At 37.5% G+C, this 17,775-nt stretch overlaps 3 protein-coding genes across 4 annotated transcripts; 1 reads left to right on the top strand and 2 right to left on the bottom strand.

The window, feature by feature from the left end:
* Positions 1 to 898: 898 nt before the first annotated feature.
* On the bottom strand, positions 899 to 6,314 carry ttc4 (tetratricopeptide repeat domain 4). The gene is made up of 10 exons (XM_053322195.1): positions 6,058 to 6,314; positions 5,807 to 5,924; positions 4,946 to 5,107; positions 4,720 to 4,797; positions 4,215 to 4,339; positions 3,984 to 4,070; positions 3,577 to 3,818; positions 2,935 to 3,019; positions 2,553 to 2,635; positions 899 to 1,179 (listed from the first exon to the last, which is right to left on the bottom strand). The coding sequence occupies exons 1-10, from the start codon at positions 6,166 to 6,168 to the stop codon at positions 1,080 to 1,082; spliced, it is 1,191 nt and encodes a 396-aa protein (XP_053178170.1). The 5' UTR covers positions 6,169 to 6,314; the 3' UTR covers positions 899 to 1,079.
* A 1,111-nt stretch (positions 6,315 to 7,425) lies between these two features.
* pars2 (prolyl-tRNA synthetase 2, mitochondrial) lies at positions 7,426 to 10,345 on the bottom strand. Of its 2 annotated transcripts, none has more exons than XM_053322379.1 (4): positions 10,234 to 10,345; positions 8,981 to 9,311; positions 8,518 to 8,763; positions 7,426 to 8,437 (listed from the first exon to the last, which is right to left on the bottom strand). In XM_053322379.1, the coding sequence occupies exons 2-4, from the start codon at positions 9,302 to 9,304 to the stop codon at positions 7,556 to 7,558; spliced, it is 1,452 nt and encodes a 483-aa protein (XP_053178354.1). In that variant the 5' UTR covers positions 9,305 to 9,311; positions 10,234 to 10,345; the 3' UTR covers positions 7,426 to 7,555. The 2 variants fall into 2 exon arrangements, with proteins under 2 accessions (XP_053178354.1, XP_053178353.1); XM_053322378.1 differs by lacking the exon at positions 10,234 to 10,345 and adding an exon at positions 9,439 to 9,460.
* A 4,859-nt stretch (positions 10,346 to 15,204) lies between these two features.
* On the top strand, positions 15,205 to 17,091 carry insl5a (insulin-like 5a). The gene is made up of 2 exons (XM_053322520.1): positions 15,205 to 15,379; positions 16,744 to 17,091. Exons 1-2 carry the CDS (start codon positions 15,205 to 15,207, stop codon positions 16,896 to 16,898), a joined length of 330 nt encoding a protein of 109 aa, XP_053178495.1. The 3' UTR covers positions 16,899 to 17,091.
* The last annotated feature ends 684 nt before the right edge of the window (positions 17,092 to 17,775 follow it).

Genomic DNA, 17,775 nt, shown 5'->3' with positions numbered 1-17,775 from the left:
ATTTTTTAGGTTCTTCATACTTTAATGATAATCCTAATTATGGTCTAATGGGAGTGACAGTAAATAAGTTTACCTTTTTTTAACCTTTAGTAACAGATCCAAATAACTTTTATAATTATTTAATCAAATACTTTTAAGTTAAGATGTTCCAATATTAAAAAAAAAAAGAAAAAAAAAGTGCTTAACGATTATATTAATTGCACACACATTACAGGAAAGTTTGATGATGACGGATGATTAAGTTTCCACTAACAACAGGTTTTATTGGGTGTGATCATAATTATTTCATCACATCAGTGACAGATTTTGACACATTTTCATTGTAGTGAATTTATGCTTCGCTTATCTCTCTATCACACTTTGCCAACATACCTGAAAAGCATGTTCACCAAGCTAGAAAAGCTGGTTTCTTGACTTCCTTGCATTTAATTAACTTGGCTTTTGCTTTAAAACTAATTTTAGAACAGGAAAATTTTGGATGGTGTAATCACTGCCACTCGGTGAACCACATCGTCTCAGTGCTGACGTGCCACAGTTCAGGTGGATGGCATGAAACTTCCTCACTTATTTACAACCTCTTGGTTTCACATCTCGGTGGTTTCAGTTTTTGGTCGAACGTGCTTTAATTAATTGAAGAATAATAGATAATTTTATGGTAAACCAACAGATCTTTTAAATCTGAAGGATGAAGTCAGTAGGTAACCAAGCCTTGATTTCTGTATGAGTGATCTACCTGAAGATTGTATGAAGGCAATTTTTAAACTTAACTCATTTGTGTATACCTGTTACCCAGTTTGTTCTTCTCTGTTTAATTCATCTTTACTAATGTAGTAATTAAGTACTTTGAAATACATTTTCTTTACGTTGTTTTCTATCTACACACTTATACAAAAAGAAACAGAAAGAGCACAATTGGTGTGTTTTCCTCTCATATTTGTTTTATATTCATTTGTATTGATATTTGGGCATTGTGGATATACATGTTTGCTGTGGCATCTTTTTCAAGAATAAAGTCAGTCATTTGGCATTGAAGAGAATTTTGTGAATGAATGAAGTCCAAGAATTGAAGCTCAATGTTTTTACAATCCAAGTATTTTCTTTCCTGTTAAAAACTGCTTGTAGAATGACGAGTCTTTTACCAAAACGATGAAACTGGGAGTACCTGCCTTGACGAAATACCTGTCAACAGAACAGAGAAGACAGTGACTCAGTGTGAGTTTCGAGGAAGTTATGCGTAAGTAAAAGATTTTGTGATATAGTTTGTAGTTAAGCTATAGTTTGTTCCAAGATAAAATTCTCTCACAAATACATTTTACAATCGTGTTGGATGACATTACGGAAAATGATGTGATATTTGAGATGCAACACATCTTCCACATACATATACCCAGTTACACCATGGCCACTTGCCAAGAAGGTGACATGTAACAAGTCCTTTCAAATCTGTTTCCCTGTTGCTTGACTACACAACAACAAAGGTGAAGGTAAAAAATGTTTTTATTAAATAACTTGCATTGTTCATTAGGATATGTGTCTATTCAATCAATCTTTATTTGTATTGCGCCAAGAGTTAAGATTGGTTGCACTAACATGTCATTAAACACACAAGACTGGCCTGAGTAATAGAAAGGGTGTTAAGGCACTGCAGACACTCAGAGGCAAAAAAGGGCTGCCAAGTTGTGTGAGCAAATAACGTCTACCATTGCCTGTTAAGTTTTTTTGTTTTATTTTATATACTCAAAATCTAAACAAGTTTCAGGCACTTGAAAATGATACATCTTCTGGCTACACCTTGTGCCTTAATATGTAGATTATAGTTGGTTTTCCTCAGTAAGATGATTTCTTTATGTCATGTGAACAAGAAACTCTCTGTAACTGGTGTTATGGGATTATAGAAAACCTGATTTCCTCCTAGATTTCTCCTGGAGAGGTTTCATGGCCATGTAGAGTACTGTGCAAAAGTTAAGTCAGATTCTCATTTCTAATGTCTGATCAGTCCCAAATATATTCTGCAGCACTACAATAACCCCTGAAATACAACCATAAAGAACTATCCGAGTCATAAGAAGAACAAAGAGTCTACAGCAGATACTACGGCCCCCTCACAGTCTCCCCATCATTGAGACCTTGAAAAACTGCATCTGTGTATTGAGGAGAATTGCTGGTGTTTTAAAGGCAAAGTGTGGTTGCCCCAAATATTGATTTCAATTTAGGTTTCTTATGTTTACTGAACTCTGTATGATGTTAATTATGAATGAAAACTGTTCATGGCAATACTTTGGAAAAATCTCTTTACTTTTAGTGCACAGTACTGTATGAGGTTAACAATTCAGACACATTCGAGCTCTTCGCTATTTGTCTTTCTGACAATCTTCTTTCTCATGCAAACTCTTACATTCACACAAAAGGCAGCTCTATGCAGATATACAGAAACTAGGACTGTGATTGCCTGCATAACCCTTTCCTGGTTTCCTGGCAACTTCATTCAATTAAAAGATAGATCAAAATGAGATCCACTTTATGGAAATCAAACTTTAAGTTAATGGATGTACCTTTTATGCTGTAACACTTTCAAAAGTGTCATCTCTGGGTCAACTTGGTAGAGTGCCTCTTTCGCCACATCTTCAAAGAACAGCTACAAAACAGGTTATAAGTGGGTAAATTAGGTTAATTAGAGATTATAAACCACTGATTTTACTGTTACAGTCATTTAATAATGCTGATGTTTTTGGGAATAAAAACTAATACTCATTCAACATTTACACTCTTGACCATTTATAACTATGTAGCATTACACAGATAGTAAGAAGAATGGAAAAAAATCTAATGAAGAGATAGATAGTATATTAATCATTCAGTTCACCATTAATGTCTTGAATAGTTCCTGATATTTTTACTTCAATAACCAATAACATTTAGGCAAAGCACACAAACCTGTAAATTTTGTGGGTGATATTTTCTGTCCGCGTCCCAAGGTGGAAGCTCTTCTCCAAACATGACAGCCAGGTGGTCTATGAAACTGATACAGAAAGAGAAATTACAAGATGCTTTTATGATTTTGCAGATGAAAAGCTTAAGATGTGAGCATGGAGTACCCTCAATTGACACATGGGCTGTCCTGGTCACATTACATGTTTGTTTTTGAGGTGGATTTATTTTTTTAACCTGTATTTTAACAGTATAGAATGTTGTAGAACAAAAAACATTTCTTGCATCTATAAAGTTCATGTCTCAGAAGGGAATTGCATCACATTTCTAAGAAATAAAATGAAAAGATAAACACACTGGGCCCATTTTCCAGTTGATTTCTCAACAGATATTTTCACAGGATCCTGGCTTTAGTCCAGGACTAGTCTAACAAACTGGAAACCTGTCTGTTAGGTCTTTTTAAGTTCAGGACATTTGAAGTGTTATTGCCACTGAAAAAATCCATGCTAGTTCTACACATATATAAAAAAACCACTGCTGAACTACGATTAATTTCTCCAATTAGCTGCGTGTACAGTACAGGAAGTACAGAAATATACAAACATTCATGACACAGGACTTTAGCCAGAGACAAAAATAGGAGTTTACCAGTTACTCTCAGAGAAAGCCGAGATGAAGTCACTCTGTTGATGCTCAGGGTAAAGGAAGAAAACAGGCCAGTTAAGGGAGCCCTGCTCGTCCAGGAAGACCTGAGCCCCCGTCGCCTCCTGAGAGCTGAGGCCATCCAGGCTCAGCTCTGCGATCGCTGCTGAGGACCGTTCCTCCTCATCCTCACTGTCTGAACCACGCTGAGGGCGCTTTGCAGACTGGAACAGCTTGATGCCTCGCTCCTGTGTTAAGCAAACAACATGCATTTAATTACTGCACAAAGGAAGTTTTACATGTTTTAATTACTGCATTGTTTCACAGAATCAGTTTCAGATATTAAGAAACAATGCAGCCATTTAATTTATTTAAAGCTTCATGTTTCTCTCAGTGTAAAAGAGGATGCTTACCTTAATAGCAGCCAAAAGAACTTCTTTCTCACCATGCAACTTTTTCTCTTTGGCCTTGGCCTTCCTGGCATCTCTGTCTGCTGCTCTCTAAGATACAAAAAAAATGAGCCAGGCCATTTTTATGAATTAGAACATTATCAGAGTCATTCAGTGTAATGCGTACAAATCTATATTCAATGCAGACAACACCCTAAAATCATTTAAACTATGGTACTACAATAAAAAATGTACCTTGTGTTTATCAGCTGCTGCTCTCAGCTCCTGCAGCTTCTTGTCTGTAGGATGAGCTTTAAGCCCCTCATCACACCATCGTGTGGCCTCTGCATAGTTACGCAGCTCTATGCAACACTGAGCACCTGCACAAACATACACACAATATTTCATTACAGTTATTGCCATTAGCAGTCTAAAGATCCTCTTATGAACACCCAACTAATATTTTGTCAGCTACTTGTTCTTGAGATTTAATTGTCTACGTTTGGTGGTTGTGTTTAACTCATGCTCCCATTTTGTTGATGGGACAAGGTGGTGTTACAGGTGAAATGGGTTAGGGTTAGGGTTACAGGTGAAAATCGTTTTGACATATTTTATTGCACATTATACACAGTTTCTTATTATGATAATATCCTTTGATCTTTTCTGTTAATGTAATAAACTGTAACTTCTTACTATCAATGTTACTGCATTACAAGAAGGACTATTACAGGTGAAGAACATGTATGACTGTATTACACACCTCTGATCAGGGCTTTTATGTGGTCTGGTTTGATCTTCTTTGCAGCTACAGCATCATTCAATGCAGAGCGCATGTTACCTGTGAGACAGAAGACCAAGATTACTCACATATTAAAATGAAAATGGTCAAGACACAGATGTAGATGTTTGCTGGTGCTAGTTGTATGTTATGTCCAAAAACAAAGTCATAAACACATCTTCATGGCATTTAAAGAAGACATCTCTACCCAGATGGAAGTGTGCTGCGGCTCGGTTGGTCAGAAGAACAGTGTCAAGGTCCTGGTCACCACATTTCTTCTTCAAACCTACTGTGTAAGCCAGGATGGCCTTTTCGTAGTTCTTCTCTTTGAAAAATGCATTCCCCTCATCTTTCAGGCTCTGTGCTTGCTCTGTAGAGAAATAAGGCAAACACTGTTAAGTCGCAGAGCGAGCACATTTCCTTTAGTACTTTAAAGTCAATTTAGCTGGGAATACTTTTACTTCAGTTAGATTTTAAACACAGGATGATTACTGGTGATGAAGTATTTTTGCAGTGTGATATTGATACTTTTACTTAAAGTACACCTCCTCTCAAAAATGTGCTTCTTGTTCCTACAGTTGGATGTTTCATATTCATTATACTGAATGATGTATGAGCAGAGTTTGACACAAGAAGGCATATTTCACATTTATTTGCTAAAAGTGGAACGTTTCTCTTCGCCTAATGAAAATCTGATGTAAGTGGTGGACTGAGGAGCATGATATGTTACATCACAAATAGTCTAGAAACCAATCCTGGTCCAACATTCAACTTACACAAGTTTGATGTGGAAACTTGAAGCATCAAGTGCACAACACCACAGCTCACAGTATCTCCCACTCCCACTAAAAAAGACTGATGCTCTCCTTACTATGTAAATCAAAGGAACATTGCACGCCATGTATATAATCTCAGGAATTTCTGCTTATTATGACTGGCAACAGAGTATTTTTCTATTGCCTGTTTCTCACATTTACATCATGTTATGACACCTGTTTCGTTTCATACTGCCTTGTTTTTCCCAAAGAAGACTAAATGAACTTCTACAGTATGTGCTGCTGCCACATACCTTCTGGAGACCTGTCCTCATCGTGGATGATGGACTGGAGACAAGCCAGCTCTGGGTACTCTCGTGGGTCAATCTCCTCGGGGGCACTTTTCATAAACATGGGCACTTTATTGAACTCCTGGATGAGACAAAGCAGATTTGACTTAATGACTACTCCTATTACGTCACTTGTTTGCTAGCTAGCTAAAAACAACACGGAAAATGAGGTAATGACGGCTCACTGAAATACAATACAACACACTGATTGTTACCTCTTCCCAGGTTTCTTCGTTGAAGCCCTTTTTATATCTCTGTGTCTTGAATTTGTCCATGAACGCATCCATATCATCGTCGCTGTCACTGTGCACCGCAGTGGACGCCATTTTTTTTTTAAATCAACAGTATTTATATCAAACGATGTTTTATTTATTAGTCAATAGTTTCTGAGATTTAATTACTACCACCAACAGTGACACTAAATGTTGAAGTCGCCCAGCTACCTTGTTTACAGTATTAACATGTGCATGGGTTGTGCTACAGAATAAATGTTCCGTAAGGAAATAGGGGACTGACACATTGGTTCCGCGTCCGTCAGCTGAGAGCATTAACTACTACCCTCAAGTCCTGTTAACAAACATCTACATGTGCCTTAGTTGAATAAAATGTCAGGACAACAATTTTGAAATTGGGCTTTTTAGAATGTGTTGGTGGGGATACAATATTTGTGGCCCTCTCTATCATCGAAGTTGCCCATCTCTGGCCAATGTGGAACCTCAACATCACTGTACAATTGTAGAGGAGGCTATTTATTTATTTCATTGTGCTTCCTAATACACTCAGTGTGTGAAAATAAGCTAAACTAACCTTATGGACTTCTTCAATATTAATTTTAAAACGAAAATATGCCCAATATAATTTCTTAGAGCTCACCATTTTCAAATGTCTTATTATATCAACAGTCCAAAATCTGAAGAGATTCAGTTGACTACATCAGCCTGCACAAAACCACAGCTCCCAGTACCTCTCACTCCCACTAAAAAAGACTGATGCTGTCTTTACTATGTAAATCCATGCACACATGTATACAAGGAACTTCTTCACACTGCACATATATATTACAGACTTATTTACACAGATATTGTTTACAGAATATATATATAGTATTTTATCACATTAACCCTTATGCTATTTTTTCTCCACTGTATTGCTGTGTCAATTTGAATTTCTCCCAAAGAAGATAATATAATCAATAAAGATACATCATCTTATTATTGAGTATTTACTGTTGTTTTTTTTATACTGTTACTTAACAGTTTTTCCTCTACTGAAAATGGTCTTCTTACTTTTTGCTGTTCCCTGACTTTCATGACATGGTTGCATTTTAACCATTTATAAAATACGAGCATTGAGCTGATTCATAATAGCTGTGTTATAGATGCAAATACATATTATAACAAAACAGCAATCATTTATTTTCACCTCTGTGGGCTCATGTCTTTATTTGCATGGGGACATGAAAAGAAGCAAAAAATATATACATAATTGTCTTTTGCATCACAGCAATACAATTTTATTTAAGATCATAATGTCCATTATAAAGCTTTTTAAATTATAGGTTTCATCACAATGTAGAACGAAAAAGGAACTTCTGAAATGACAAAACATACAAGGCTTTTATCTTCTTTTCCCATCACCTTACTGATTGCATCATAAACAATTTGCACACAAACATCAAATGAAAACATTTATTTCTAAATTCAGAGTTGGTATTCATACAGTTTCCACTCTTCCAAGAAGATCTAAGAGTCCATCTTTACTGAGAAACATTGTCTCACCTGTCTGCTGACAGATCACCTCAAATCTGGGTGTATCCTCTAGAGCACTCTGCCCTACTACGATTACATAAGGGTAACCCAGTCTGCTGGCATCCTTCAGCCTCCTACCAACGGTCATCTGGGTACGGTCATCAAGAACAACTTCACCTCTCAAACGAGGCAGAGTGTCTCCCAAAGTGTGAACGAGCTCTTCAGCTAAACCTGCTGCTTCATCCACCTTACTGCCTTTCTTTGGAAGTAAAACACAAACCTGGTAAGGGGCGAGAAGGCCCGGCCAGCGGATAGCTTCTTCTGTTGACATCACCTCAATAGCTGCGGCAAGAATGCGAGTTACCCCAAGACCAAAGCAGCCCATCTCAGCAATGTTAGGCTTGTTTTGGGCATTGGTGAAGGTGGCATTGAAAATGTGAGAGTATTTTTTACCCAGGTAAAAGGTGTGGCCGACCTCTATGCCCTTAGATTCTACCAGCGTGCCAGTTTTGCACTGTGGGCAGTCAGTTCTGTCCGATGACATGGTCTCTACATTGGCAGAGAAGGAGCAGTTACCACAGACCAGAAGCCTGTCCTCGCCGATGTCTGCCGGCAGCTGGAACTCATGGGAGAGTGTACCGCCGATGTTTCCCGTGTCTGCCTGCACCTGAACACAACGCAGTCCCAGGCGGGCAAAGAGTCTGGTGTATGCTTGACACACAGATTCATAGGTCTGGTAAGCAGCTTCCTCGCTCACATCAAAGGAGTACATGTCCTTCATGTAAAACTCCCTTCCTCGAAGAAGCCCCAACTTTGGCTTCGGCTCATCTCTGAATTTGCGAGTGATCTGTTTCGAACAAGAGAAAGCATGATGGAAAACTGCAGCTTGTTATTAGAAAGTACACTGTAAAACCAGGTAATGCTTACCTGGTAGAGAAGCAGAGGGAGCTGTCTGTAGGAGAGGGTGGTCTGATGAGCGATTAGAGTCGTCACTGCTTCCTCATGTGTGGGACCTAAGCAGTAGTCAGCACCATGCCGGTCTTTCAGGCGGAACAGCTCCTTTCCCATCAGGTCCCAGCGGTCGCTAGTTTTCCAGAGATCAGCTGAGCACAAACTGGGCATGTCCAGTTTCTGCCCACCGATCCCCTGCATCTCTTGGTCAATTACTCTCACCTATTGATTACAAACAGAAGCTAGTAAATTTTAAATAACTCAGCTAAACCTGCTGCTTCATCATTTGTAATTTTGATCCATGTTGATCCATGCTGCTTTTACAAAAAACTCTCAGAGAGTTGACACTTTTTATCATACAATATGTCTGAGGTGTTAATACAATCAGATGACTCAAGTTAACCTGGTGGATAAATATATATATATATTTTAATCTCACCAGCTTCTCCATGGAGCGAACAGTGGCAGGAAGGTAGTAGTAGCAACCTGGATTGGAGGGATGGATGAGTCCAGCCTGCTGCATGAGTCTCTGACTCTTACAGGTCATCTCCCCTTGCAAGCGACTTTCTGGTCCAACATCTCGCAGGTTCGAGGGCTGGTACAGGCGGGACACCAGCAGTGTGGGTTTGATCTGTCTGGATTGAGTGGAAGCAGGAACAGTGGCATGCTCAGCACAGCCTGAGTGGCTCCTCCTGGAAAGAACTGAGGTTCTGTGGAGGCGCTGGAAGACTTTCTGCCAAACCTGATGCATTACAGGCTCCATGGTGGATCTGTTTCAGAGAACACATGAGACAAGTCAGTGGTAAAATGTAACCAAGTCAGATACAAATGTGAGATACTTTTGATTTATGAGGTTAATTAGTTGATCATAATAAACAATAAGTGGCACACACTCACATTTGAGAAGTCGGAAGGGGTCTACCGTTAACTTTTTTTGCTTGAAAATTTACCAAAATGATGAATTACACTTTCTGTCAATTTACTAATAGATTAATTTAGTAATCATTTCAAGTCTGGTATATCTAAAAGTAGTTAAGTAGCCTATTCGTGACTCTTGCATGTATAGCATTAAACTCTTTACTTTTAAAGTGCTTTCTTATTTTATTTCTCACAACAGTAATAACACAATCAGTAGCATAATTCAGTATTATAAATAATATTAGTCTGCATAAAAATGTGGTTTTATAACCTACTTTGTAACAAAATATTTTACTGATTTAACTTCTGTAGTTAAGTATACTTTCAAATGCAGGACTATTTTCATTACGTGGTGCTTAACTGAGACAAATACAGCAAATGCATTTACTTAACTGAGACAAATACAGCAAATGCATTTACTTAACTGAGACAAATGCAGAGTAAATGCCAGGTTTTCTAATTTAAAGGAATAAAATATAGTCGCTGCATGCAAGTGAGTTAGTAGACAGGTTAAGTCAAGGTCGTAACAACACAACTCAAATATCATTCATGAATTAACCACAGATGCATTAAATAAACGCAGTGGATTTATAGCAGTGTTGTGTGAAAATGTAACATTAGATGTCAATGACAGACGTTCATATTGTCAGCAGTAGTAGCAGTTCAGAGATGCTTCTTAACAAATCCTTTCCTGATGGACAGGTTAGTTAGCTTCCTGTTAGCACTCTGCAAAGCAACACTACATTTAACAAGTAAGAAAAGAAAACAACTCACCTTAATGCTGGTGACACAAACGTCTGATTCTTCCGAGTAGTTTATCGCAGTAAATGAGCAAAAAGTGACATTTCTGCTAAATTGACAGGTTGCAAAAACACATGGAAACTCCCCCCTACACCATGAGCTGAATGGTCTTCAGTTTATATCGCCGCCTGCTGGCCTGGAGGAGCAACTGCAGGGATTTCTCCTTTTTCTTCTTCATCATCTTCTTCTAATGGAGTGCGTAATGTTGAAACATTTTCCTAATAGTTTACACCTCATGTATGTGAATGGAGTGTGCAATATATTAGGCAAAACATTCAATATAATGCACTTCTACACAATCTAACAACTTGGATTAAGTCATGAAACAGCCACATCGTGCACTATAGTAAGATTGAGGGTGCTATGAAAACCAAGATTGCATATAATTGAGTGGATCAGTGCAGTGAATGATTATCAGAAGAATGGCTATTTCATATTTGAAATGATATTTATATATACAGTACCAGTCAAAAGTTTGGACACACCTTCCCATTCACATCAATGAGAAAGTATGTCCAAACCTTTGACTGGTACTGTATTTAAAAAAAAAAAGGTAGTAGGTTGCAGGCTACTAGACCATTTTCAAGGGCAAACAATTCATTAAAAATGAATAGCATTACAATATATTTGTATAATTAAAACTGATTGAATAATGTTAAACCTAAGGGTTGCTATTCTCATAACAAATACATTGCATAAAGCTATAAAGTCACTGCAACAAAGCACAAACATTTTGGATGAATGAAATGGCTTCACAAAAACGATCTAATTCCAATCCCATCTGTTTATATTACACACAGATTTTAATGGTAGCTATTCTCAATAGCACTGCTGGCTGATATAGTTGTAATGTTATATAAGAATGAGTCATCATAACTTCAAAAGAAGACTGTTTTAATGCACAACTCAGAAGGTGAGTTTTGCTTAAAAGAGCCATTTAGTTGATGACTAGACTGTATCATGAAACCACCACTTAGAGTAAACTTGTTTGAGAAAATGAGACAATAATCATAATAATTTTTTTGTTAATTGAAATGTGAAGGTTACATACATGGTCAGTAGTTCAGTGTTTTGGGTGGGAGCCAATTTGACTTTTACTCAGGAAGGAGTGTTTATCAAGGAAATCTAATGTTCTTTTATTTAGAGTACTACTGAATGATTTACCTACACAACTGCTGACACAGATGACTGAGTTGTATCCCTCTTATGAATGGGGGAAATGAGCCACAATTTTATCACTGATCCCTACATAAGTAGGGTGCTGAATTTGGGCATTTCATATTTAATGCTATCTAGACTACAAGCTCTCCTTGGCCAGAGAAATGTTGTTTTCCAAAGTAATGGGAAATTCAAGGGGAAACTCACAGATTTTCAAAATGTTTACATGTCTGCATAAAAAAATGTGCCTGTTCTGGACCTGCTGCTGCACTTAATAGGCATCACCTCCCATGGCGCAGTAACTGTGTTGAGTCATGCTCTGTAAATTCTGGATATGAACTGAGTCGAGCTAAAAACAGGATGTGTTTACAGTAAAAAGGAAAGGCAGAACCAACAGAGGGGAAAAGAGGTGAAATGTTCAATAGCCTGAAAACCTCTTAAATGAGTCATTTAGCACTTGCATCACTTCACCTCCTCACAGTGTCACGCATATTTACTTAATGTATTTACTTAGATGTTATGTGAAATTCAAAAAAAAGTAATGGCATGAAATCATGGTTTCACAGTTTATCCATTGAGAATGTATTTTTAGATATGTTAAGACATTTTGCTTTGTCTTTTTTATTTTTTATGTAGATACTGTATCAATATCACATCTGTATTAATTTAATTTAAATTTGTATTTTTTGTCTAAAGTAATACTCTCCAGTAATTATGTGTGAATATACAATACCAGTCAAAGAATGGAAATGTGTGTCATTTTGACTAGTACTGTACCCATAAGGAATTAAACATTTAGTACACATGTTTTAAATAACTAATTGAGCATTTAACATTCAAATATAGTTTAAAACATATTTTAAACTTTAACATATTTTTAGGTTTTTTGTTTTGGTAATTTTAACTCTGACATGTATTACACTTTTCTGCTGCCCTGTATTGCTCCTCCAGGATCCAGGTGTGTACGATGAAGGCCTCATTAACAACACAAGCTCCTCATCCAGCAGGTACACTCACAGAAAACACTGTACATGCTTCTATACAAAATCTTAAATTGTTAAAAGAATATGTGTCAGTGATTTGTAGCCCAGTGTACTGTAGTTTGAACATTTGTGCTTCTCACTGCCCTTAGCATGAAGATAGCACATCTGCTGTTTGCTACAGAGTCAATGATGGACTAATGATGCCTACTAGCTGGAGACATCAGTGTGAGAGAGTGCAATAAAGTAAAGCTAAGGCACAGGTGTAATATTTGGTCACAATAATATTAAAAGAAGTCTTTGTAACTTTGTTTTTAAAAACAAAGTGCTGTAAAATATTCAGTTTATTATTATCATTGTTACAACAAAACACATAAAATCCAAATATTTGATAGGCTGTCATGGTACAATTGATGAGTTTTTATTGAACGTACTATACTGTCACATTTAATCTTTACCGTTTGTTGACATTATACTGTGCTGCAGTCTGTGTAAATGCACTTTTGCTGGCTTTATAGCATTTTATGCCAACAGTTTTAAACCATTATTCCCTCAGTCAGTCAATGCCATGCAGACACCTGATGGCCAACTCACATGACAAACACAGCTGAGCTCAACGTGTCTCTCTTGCTCTTTTCTTTCTTGATGACATTGTGGAGGATACCCTAAAGACACACACAAGCCCACACACACACACACACACACATTAATGTATTCCCAAGCCATTTGGGTTTGTGCCTGTTTCATCCATTTGTCTAGTGGCTCTTGTTGTAAGATAAGTTCCCAGAGAAATGGGCGACTGATTGTCTCCTTGAGATACGAACAATGCCATTAGGACAGATTCTATCTCCAAACATCACATTTCAAATTTCTACTAGCACAGTCTCAACCTAAGGTCTCTGGAAAATGCAGTATGAAAAAAAATATATCCTGCACTTTAAATGTACTCTATTATACATTAGAAAAGGTTTTGATTTGTTTTCAGAGTTGGGGAGGAAACAGTGAGGTCTAAATCATTTAGAAAAAAACACGTTATGATAAAACTGACCATCGTAAAAATAATAAGTTAAAGATGACTTGCTATTTAAGTCACTTTTAGTTTCCTTGACAGATGTTTATGTTTACATATTTACCAAAGAACACATTTAAATATCATTGTCCTTTACTGCCTTATCTTTCATTTACATTCAGTTCTTGTATTTTTAACTGTACGCAGAGTCTTGTCTGCATTCTTCTATTTAGGCTGCATACAGCCCTAACATCCTTCACTGTAAGGCAGGTTATCCTGTATGTAGCCTGAGAGGAAAACAAGTCTACGACACACTCTACATTGAATATTCATATGGCATGGTGCCATTCCCAAAATTTGCTTTACCATGCAGCTATGGTAGCCTCCACTCTTCTTTCAAGGCTTTACACAAGACTGTAGAAGCTGCAGGGATTTTCTCCAGAAACTGATTTATTGATTTATTGATTGGTAACATGTTAGCCAGCCAGCACAACCAGCTTAAATGAAAAGGCCTCTGTCAGCTGGAGGAAGACATTTATTTTGTTTGACAAAAGAATCTCAAATAAAGATCTCCTTACTAGCTTATTCCCATACATTTCACCCCCATAAAATGGTATTCCTCACCCAGTTGACTGTAAGGTTAGTAGCTGCTATGATCCAACCCCCAATATTTTTAGGACTTCTGCTGATAAATACTGTCTGATTTGGTTTAAAGCTTTGTCAAACTACTCCAAGGTCAAGAATAAACTTTCATGCAAAAACATTTATGTTTATTTTGTATCTATATGATTGTTGTTGATTTAGTAGAACATGATGCAGCTACTATTATGGCCATTTGATTCAAAGAGTCAGTGAATTATTACCTTTTACATTTAAATTTGGGCTAAATAAAAGTAGAAATAGTAGATCAAATGTTGCAATAACCCTTTAAATGGGTAAAAAGCACATGAAAGCAAGTATTAATATTTTTTCTCAAAAGTGAAAAAAGTAGTTATATTAAACAGTAAATATTTCCATGTTCTATTTTACCAAACAACAACACTGGTTCATGTTTTCTACTACCATAGGAACACATCATGTTCAACAAAACATTTCATAGGCATCGTAAGTAGGACCTCCACCGTTAATGATCAAACTGAAATGTCATTTTGAGTATCACATTACACCATCAGCAGCACAATAATGACCTGGATGATGGACTGTCAACATTGACTTTTTTCCTCTCATATGGCCCAAACTGCTGTAAAGCAGAAGACAGCCAGGCTATCAAAGTGCTGTAAACAGATGAAACATCTGTTTGACTGCATGGGGAATCACTTTGCATCACTCAATTAGCCATGCAGCCAAGGTCAGTGCAATCACAGCCTTAAATCAGATAATCACAAGGAGTTTGAGAAGGCTTCCCTCATCTAATGTGATTGTTAGTCGAGGGCTGTAAAAGGATGATGGCTGTCACTCTTCCTTAGATGGCTAAAAATGGTCATGGGGGGAGACCGGAAACATAAAATGATTTGACTGTCAAGAGGCATTATGTGTCTTCATGTTGTGCGTGATTGGGATGGGCTAAGAGCCAGTTGGAGGGAGGTGGAGAGGTACTTAACATTGATGAACTGAAAGGTGGATGGTATATAATGAAGGGAAGTCCACTATGCTGCAGACTCCAAAAGATTTGACTCAAGAGAGAAGACCCAAAGAGTTGACTAGATAACACCCAGCAGCTGTGGTGGGTTTGGAAAAGCGAACAAAACAGATCAACAACGAGATTTAAAAGCCTGTATAGACAGTCAGATGTCCAGCATGCGTGCTCTGGTCGTGTTGCCTCTGCTGTTGTGTGCAGCAGTGTGTGTGGATCAGGTGAGATCAGCAGAGGTGAACGCAGTCAAGCTCTGCGGTCGAGAGTTCCTGAGGGCTGTCGTCTACACCTGTGGAGGCTCACGCTGGAGGAGATTCCTCACTGAATCAGACATGGATGGTGAGACATCTCTTTTTTTTATTCTCAAAACAAGAAACATGCTGTATGTTGTCAGAAATTGAGTTTTTTTCCTTTAAGATATTTAGTTAGACAATTTTATTTTCAGGCTTTTGTAGAATGATTTGTAGAATGTGAATGTGTATAAAAGAAAGACTCATCAGTAATAAGTGACCTATTTTTCTTTGCTTTTTTTGGGTTAATGTAATGCACACTTAGAAAATTATTTTGTGTTTTATTTGGTCTTTCTTGCATTATGATTCAGTGAAACCTTCTGTGAAAAATAAAACTCAAGTAGCTGATAGTGAAGTCTGAAATTGATGTAAAGACACCTGGTCTGTTGTGTAATGTCTCTATAGTTACAAAGAGTCTATTGAAGTTAAAATGATTTTATCCTGCACTTCCAGTCCTCTGTGCATCATACTCTTTTGTGTGCTTCCTCAATTTTCTGCAAGAGATTACCTATTTTAAGACTTGATCCTATTTATATCTGATTTGCCTTTTCACAACAGATTTTCTGATGAAAGCACAGGTGTTATGCCAACAATACTCTGTTATATTTAAGTGTCCTAGTAAGCCATGACAGTTAAACCATGAGCCAGCATGTACTGAAACTGATGCAGCAGAATGGAATTCAACCATCCTTAATTTTATTATTTAAACCTGTTCTTTTACTATTGTAACACATCAAATGTCTTATTTTTATGAAGTTATTAAGATTTTTTTCCCCAAAAAATATTCTTCCAACCACATGTCCATGTGGCAGCTTTTCACTACTGTGTCCTCAGTGTTTACACATATTTCTTCACTAAACACAAGGAGACAGGCATAATTCAACCAAATGCTGTGATTGTCCATGCTCAATGTATATACTATTACCTCAGTATCTGCAGTGGGTGTGCAGGCAGACAGGTGCCCTCGCACAGGGACATGTTGTCTGCTGCTCTATCTTATTAGGCCAGAGAAGCCCACATATCATGATTAAAGTGTTCTTCAGTCTCTCTCTCTCTCTCTGTCACACACACACACACACGCACACATGCGCACACACACACACACAAACACACCCAGTTAGCCTATCAGCTGTGCCAATGACACTGTAGAAGACAAATATCACAGAGTTAATCTGCAGTCATTTACAGTTTCCTTAATTAATGGGAACATGGACCTCAAACTAATACCTACACTAATAGTCCATATCACTACTGAACTGCTTTCTACAAACACACAGTCAAAGTGATTCCACAAAAAAACCCTGACATTTGCAGAGATTGTGTGTAAACTTTTTGGACTAAATTAGAACAATGTCACAAGTGTTATTTATGTCATAGGTCTTCTTTAGTGTCAAGTGTGTTTTCTGGTTCCAGGGCTGCCCACAGGGGAACAGAGCAGTTTGGAGAGTCTGAGCAGCGGTAGAAGCAACTTGGGCTCCGGATTGACCAGACGAGACATGAATAACATACTGACCACCGTGTGCTGCCAGGTGGGCTGCAGGAAGAGTGACCTCACCTTCCTCTGTTGAGAATAACACCTCTCTTTTATCCATTAATTCTCCAAATGACCAAAATGACTCTGTTTCCTCCCATTTTGCCTAATTAGAAACCAAATCTGAATCAGAACGCTTTAAGACAGTATGATCACTGTGTGCACTGTAATGGTCATATCCCTCACTGCTATTTTTTTTTGCTTTAAATATTTTTGTGTTTTTATTGTAACTTGCCATGACTGTAGATGTAAATGTGAACCACTGGTTTATCTATGAACATGTTTCTGAACCTGAGCTGGAAGATGTGTGCGTCCATAAAAATATATTTAATTATAATCAATTAAGCAAAACTAACTGGAGGTAAATTCACTCAGGGATTTGATTTAAAGGTGTGGGATGTAGCTCTTCTATCATATATTACAATTCTGTGAGAGGACATACATCCTTTGCCTGAGCTTACTATGTTCTGTATGTAGCAAGTTCCCACAGGGCTGCACGCTTGTAAAATTTTCATGTCTGCTTACATATATTTATAGGGAAACCTGAGCTGTATTCTATCATTTCACTATTTTTGTCAAATAAATGTTCTTGCACAGGGCCTACCTTTTGTGAGCTGTGAGGTCTTTTTAAAATCACAATCATCATTATGAAAAATGTTTAATTTGTGCAAAACCTGGTGTCAGCAGGATAAAACACAATTACATGAAAACATAAAGGATAGATTTACATTTTTTTCAGTCTGTCTTAAATAATAGGTGACCATATAAACATTGGACTGATGAGTTTGTCCCCCATCACTTACAATGAAAGTGCATTATGAAGGGATCTTCTAATGGCCAGTATAAACAGGAGGAAAGATTGCAGCAGATGTGTCAGTCAAACGATCACCTGACTGTTTTGTGAACAGACATCA

This window comes from Scomber japonicus, chromosome 7 (genome assembly GCF_027409825.1).
Source record: "Scomber japonicus isolate fScoJap1 chromosome 7, fScoJap1.pri, whole genome shotgun sequence".
Lineage (NCBI taxonomy): Eukaryota > Metazoa > Chordata > Actinopteri > Scombriformes > Scombridae > Scomber > Scomber japonicus.
The sequence above is the reverse complement of the archived record's forward strand: the minus strand, read 5'-3'. Positions and strand labels throughout refer to the sequence as shown.

What these genes read in the sequence shown, in the direction of transcription:
- ttc4 (XM_053322195.1), bottom strand. Translation starts at nt 6,168, where the DNA reads ATGGCGTCCACTGCGGTGCACAGTGACAGCGACGATGATATGGATGCG. An exon ending in CGCAGCACACTTCCATCTGG is followed by an intron (nt 4,798 to 4,945) that starts GTAGAGATGTCT and finishes TCTGTCTCACAG; the next exon opens with GTAACATGCGCTCTGCATTG. An exon ending in CATAAAAGCCCTGATCAGAG is followed by an intron (nt 4,340 to 4,719) that starts GTGTGTAATACA and finishes ATGTTTGTGCAG; the next exon opens with GTGCTCAGTGTTGCATAGAG.
- pars2 (XM_053322379.1), bottom strand. Translation starts at nt 9,304, where the DNA reads ATGGAGCCTGTAATGCATCAGGTTTGGCAGAAAGTCTTCCAGCGCCTC. An exon ending in TTCGCTCCATGGAGAAGCTG is followed by an intron (nt 8,764 to 8,980) that starts GTGAGATTAAAA and finishes TGTAATCAATAG; the next exon opens with GTGAGAGTAATTGACCAAGA. An exon ending in TCCCTCTGCTTCTCTACCAG is followed by an intron (nt 8,438 to 8,517) that starts GTAAGCATTACC and finishes TGTTCGAAACAG; the next exon opens with ATCACTCGCAAATTCAGAGA.
- insl5a (XM_053322520.1), top strand. Translation starts at nt 15,205, where the DNA reads ATGCGTGCTCTGGTCGTGTTGCCTCTGCTGTTGTGTGCAGCAGTGTGT. An exon ending in CACTGAATCAGACATGGATG is followed by an intron (nt 15,380 to 16,743) that starts GTGAGACATCTC and finishes TTCTGGTTCCAG; the next exon opens with GGCTGCCCACAGGGGAACAG.